A 4,847-nucleotide genomic window follows, 5' to 3' on the forward strand; every position below is an offset into this window, starting at 1 on the left:
CACCCCAATCTTATCCCCTCTTTGGGCTCACATATCAGAGAGAGAAAGAGAGAGGGAAAATGAGTGAGGAAGTGAGAGAGATCGAAAGTAAGAGAGAGAGAGAGAGAGAGAGAGAGAGAGAGAGAGAGAGAGAGAGAGAGAGAGAGAGAGAGAGAGAGAGAGAGAGAGAGAGAGAGAGAGAGAGAGAGAGAGGAAGAGTGAGGGTGGAGAGAGGGAGAGAAGGTGTGTGTGTATGTGTGTGAAATATATATATATATATATATATATATATATATATATATATATATATATATATATAGAGAGAGAGAGAGAGAGAGAGAGAGAGAGAGAGAGAGAGAGAGAGAGAGAGAGAGAGAGAGAGAGAGAGGAAGAGTGAGGAGGAGAGAGGGAGAGTGAGGAGGAGAGAGGGAGGGAAGGTGAGAGAGAGAGAGAAAGAGAGAGCGAGCACAAACAACTTTATACCAAGCAGAAACAGGCAGACAAACAATAGACAGACAGACAGAGGTACATAGAGACAGACAGAGAGAAAGATAGATAGATAGACAAATAGACAGACAGACAGAGGGACTGATAGACAGACGTACAGACAGTCAGTGAGACAAACAGACAGTTAGACAAGACAGACAGAGAGTGAGAAATAAGCAGAGAAAAGAGAGAGAGGGGAGCAGACACAGATATAGACAGACAGCCAGTTCGTGAGACAGAGAAGTCAATAGACGTGTGCTTGTGTATGTAGATGGAGAGTTCTGTAAGGCTAAAGCGAAAGAAGCCCTGAATACACTGATCAGCACTGGGATCGTTTTCGCATGGGCTGATCATACCTTATAAGGATCAAAAAAAGATAGAATGCGCCAATTTAAATGCGGAAATTGTGCAGCCCTTTTGACTTACGCCATGCCACGCACGCTAGGTTATAATTTGGAAACATTTGTTTGAAAAATCACATGTTAATGTATAATTTTCCGCAAATTACCACCGGCTGATTCCACCTGACGTTGAAAGTACCAGCAAAATCACATTAACTCTGTATCTCAACCAAAATGACCCAAAATTTTGTTCAGCATCACTGGCCACGTATTGCAATCGAGTACATACAATGGTCTGACAGCGCATACGGCAGTGGTATCATTACAATGAAGTTTCTGCCACCCACTGTTACTGCTGTATGGGACTTGGCCTTCATTGTTGGCTGGAATAGAAATTGCAGCGCTTTCGAATCTACGGCTCGGAAATGTATGTCAGTCATTCGAGATTCCCCTTGCGCCCTTTTCGTGGGCAGGTTATCAACCTTCTTTGCTGATATCCAGTCTTATCCCTTTTTGCTTTCTGGGTGGCCGGGGACTCCCATTCTTTCGCAGAGGATTGGGCAAAAATAATAACAAGTAGAAAAAATGGAAAAGAAAATATACAACAATAATAATTATAATGATACTGATAATATCAATAACAATAATGATAATGATAATAACAATGATAATAAGGATAATGATGATGATAATGATAATACGAATGATAATAATGATAATGATAATGACAATAATAATAATAATATTGATAATTACGATAATAATAACAATGTAATAGTAATAATGATGATGATGATGATTATGATAATCATAACAATGATAATGATATAATAATAATGACGATTATCATAATAGGAAAAGGAAAAAGATATTGATGATAATGATAATAATCATAATAATAGTAATAAAAATAATAATAACAATACTACTAAAAATACTCATAAAAATGATGATAATCATGATTTTAACAAATTATATTAATAATGATGATAATGGTGATAATACTATGATTGATAATGGTGATGATTATTTCACTGATAAAGATAACAATAAAAATTATAAAATGATAATGACAACATTAAATAAAAGCCTTCCCCAGGGCCCGCCAAGAGGGCGCCCGCGGCATCCCGCCCGCTCTCAACCGGACGCCCGAAACGCATCCGAATGTCGAAAAGTAACCGGATGTTAACGGGACGCTGTTAGATCGGCTGCCACAGGGACCAGGGAGCTGCATGCAGGGACAGAGCACCTGGTCTGACCGGGAGGGAGAGTGGATGAGGGTGGAGGAGAGTGGATGTTATCAGTGGATTTTGCCCGAGGCTGTTACCGACGCGTGTTACCGACCGCTATGTAGGAAAGAGTTGAGTGACGGGTGTGCTTCGAGAGGGCGGTGGGCGGCCGAGGGACGTCTTAAGAAGGTCTTTGTTTATCACTGATGTCCCTCTTTTAAAAAAAATAATCGGTGCTCATGTTTGAAAGGGATAAGAAAATAGGCAAAAAATGTCTCCTTTCCTACCACTTCTTTAATAGCTAATTCTTCGTCCTCCTTTGCCGGCCGTCTCTGTTTCCGGACGCACGGAAGACAGAACCTATTAGAAAAAAATCCTGCTTCCGGTGGCGGCCGAGGAAAAAACTCTTCCCTCTCTCTCTCGGTGTCCGACCCGCGGTCTCTCCGCCTGGCGGTCGGTGGATTTCTGTATCTGTGTATTCATTGTTTTTGTCTACTTATCGTTTTCTACATGCGTACTTACATGCATCCCCCCCCCATATATATATATATATTTATTATATATATATATATATTATATATATATATATATATATATATATATATATAACATATATACATATAAATATATATATATAATATATATATATAGATATAAATATATAAATATATATATATATATATATATATATATATATATATATATATGAGATGATATATATATACAGAGAGAGAAGAGGAAAGAAGGAGAGAAAGAAGAGAGAGAAAGAAGAGAGGAGAGAGAGAGGGAGGGAGAAAGAGAGAGAGAGAGAGAGAGAGAGAGAGAGAGAGGAGAGAGAGAGGAGGAGGAGAGAGAGAGAGGGGGGAGGGAGGGGAGAGAGAGAGAGAGGAGGGAGAGAGAGGAGAGAGAGAGAGGGGAGAGAGGCGAGAGAGAGAGAGAGAGAGAGAGAGAGAGAGAGAGAGGAGGGAGAGAGAGAGAGAAGAGAAGAGAGAGGGGAGAGGAGAGAGAGAGAGAGAGAGAGAGAGAGAGAGAGAGAGAGAGAGAGAGAGAGAGAGAGAGAGAGAGAGAGAGAGAGAGAGAGAGAGAGAGAGAGAGAGAGAGAGAGAGAGAGAGAGAGAGAGAGAAATGCATGAATATATGTATTTATGCATGTATGTATTTATGTATGTATGCCAAAACCAAAGGACAACAAGGGCACCACTGTGGGCTCGACCGGAGTGTCCCAAAGCGTAAAACGAGAAATATATGAATGAGAAAATATTCAGCCATGTCGACAGAATGGCAGAAAAAGACTCGATATACAGAATAGGAGTTTACTGCAGTGTGGAATGGAATCAGATAGAGGTCAGAAGGGACCATGAAGGGGTTTCCAAATCCCTGTCGACAGTGGAGGAGACTGACCCGATGCATGTCACTCAGGTCAGAGAAAGATGGGTGGGAACTATGGCTTGTTGACCTTATCTCTGGGGAGTGTTCTTTTGTTGTTGCTTAGTATATTGACATTCGAGAACTATCTCTAATAAGGCAACGTGACTGTCATTGCCATTTTGATAAAGTAATGTGAATATCATTGTCATTTTGATAAGGCAATGCGAATTTTATTGTCATTATATTAAGGCAACTTGAATATTATCTCCATTATGTCTAGACTGGCACTAGGCTCTATGCAACAACAAAAGCAACATCAACAAAAACATAAAGCAGTCATTCTGTTCCTGCAAATTACAAGTCCTAAAGGACGCAATATTTTAGGGTTAGTAATGTCTTGGGATTTGACTTTTATATTTTGAAAATGATATCAATAGTATTTAGTGTATACGGTGGTGTTGATACTGATGCTGTTCATTCAAAGTTTTGATCGCAGAGAGAGCGGCACGAAGGACGACTTCTGACACCAGCAGTTGCCATGCCGACGAGTCCGTGTGTTCGGAGGCAGGCAATGGCGGGTTGGAGCTGCAAGGCGTTCAAAGATATTTGCTTTCATTTTCATGGCATGAACGAAGTGGAAGTGGATCTCGGAGTCACTCGCGGGTTTTTAAAATGAGAAAAACGTGAAAATAGAAGAAACAAATATTAATCATATACAGTACTAAAAGAGACAGATAGCACATTTTCTTATAGCAGATCTCTAAAAAGTCTTATTTTCATAATAAGCGTCAGGGTGGAAGCACCGCGAGAGGCCTTAAAAGGTCCTGAGCGTGAAGGAACGAGCAATCACGCCCCCCCCCCCTTCTACCTCCCTCATTCCTTGCCCAGGGCGTATCCAGATGCCGATCGCCCCCTTATCACTCACGCCCTCATCTCGACTCCCGTCAAGGAAGCGCGGCGAGAAACGGAGAGCGACGAGAGAGCGAGGAAAGAAGAAAGGGGGGGACCGTCGCAAGGAAACAATGTGCGCCACTTGCAGCACCCCCCCCCCCTCTCTCTCTTTCCTAGAAAGGAGGAATGAGGACGAAGAGACAAAGGAGCAACCTTAATGTGAGCGAGTACTCCGCGCAGCAGCGAAGACTGGCGGGCGCTCATTCCCATCCATGGTCATTAGAGCTCGTACTTGGGAGGTGCACGGCGCTCGCTCTCAACTTGGACGATTATATAATTAGAGCCCATTGACAAGGAGGGGGGAGGGTGAGCGCAGGCTCCTCCAGCGGCGAGTCCTTAATTAGCCAGCATCAAGCAGATACCGCCTCGTGGAAGGGGAGCGCCTCCCTCCGCGGTGCCGGCCCAGAGCGACAGCAACACCGGATGCGCCGCGTATCCTGCACAAGTAGGTTTTCACGGTCAGGTGGCGGTTAAGGCGTTCACGTAACACATT

General features: G+C 42.7%; 1 protein-coding gene across 1 annotated transcript in view; it reads left to right on the top strand.

Annotated features, from left to right (window-relative positions):
• The first annotated feature begins 4,480 nt into the window (after positions 1–4,480).
• LOC147471999 (uncharacterized) overlaps positions 4,481–4,847 on the top strand; it is a 13,178-nt gene continuing 12,811 nt past the window's right edge. The window contains exon 1 of the mRNA XM_086535821.1: positions 4,481–4,582. Coding sequence (XP_086391947.1) covers positions 4,481–4,582 — 102 coding nt within the window. The remainder of the gene's footprint in view (positions 4,583–4,847) is intronic.

This window comes from Penaeus japonicus, unplaced genomic scaffold (genome assembly GCF_977035675.1).
Source record: "Penaeus japonicus unplaced genomic scaffold, GWHDUDI00000001_assembly GWHDUDI00000004, whole genome shotgun sequence".
Taxonomy (NCBI): Eukaryota; Metazoa; Arthropoda; class Malacostraca; order Decapoda; family Penaeidae; genus Penaeus; species Penaeus japonicus.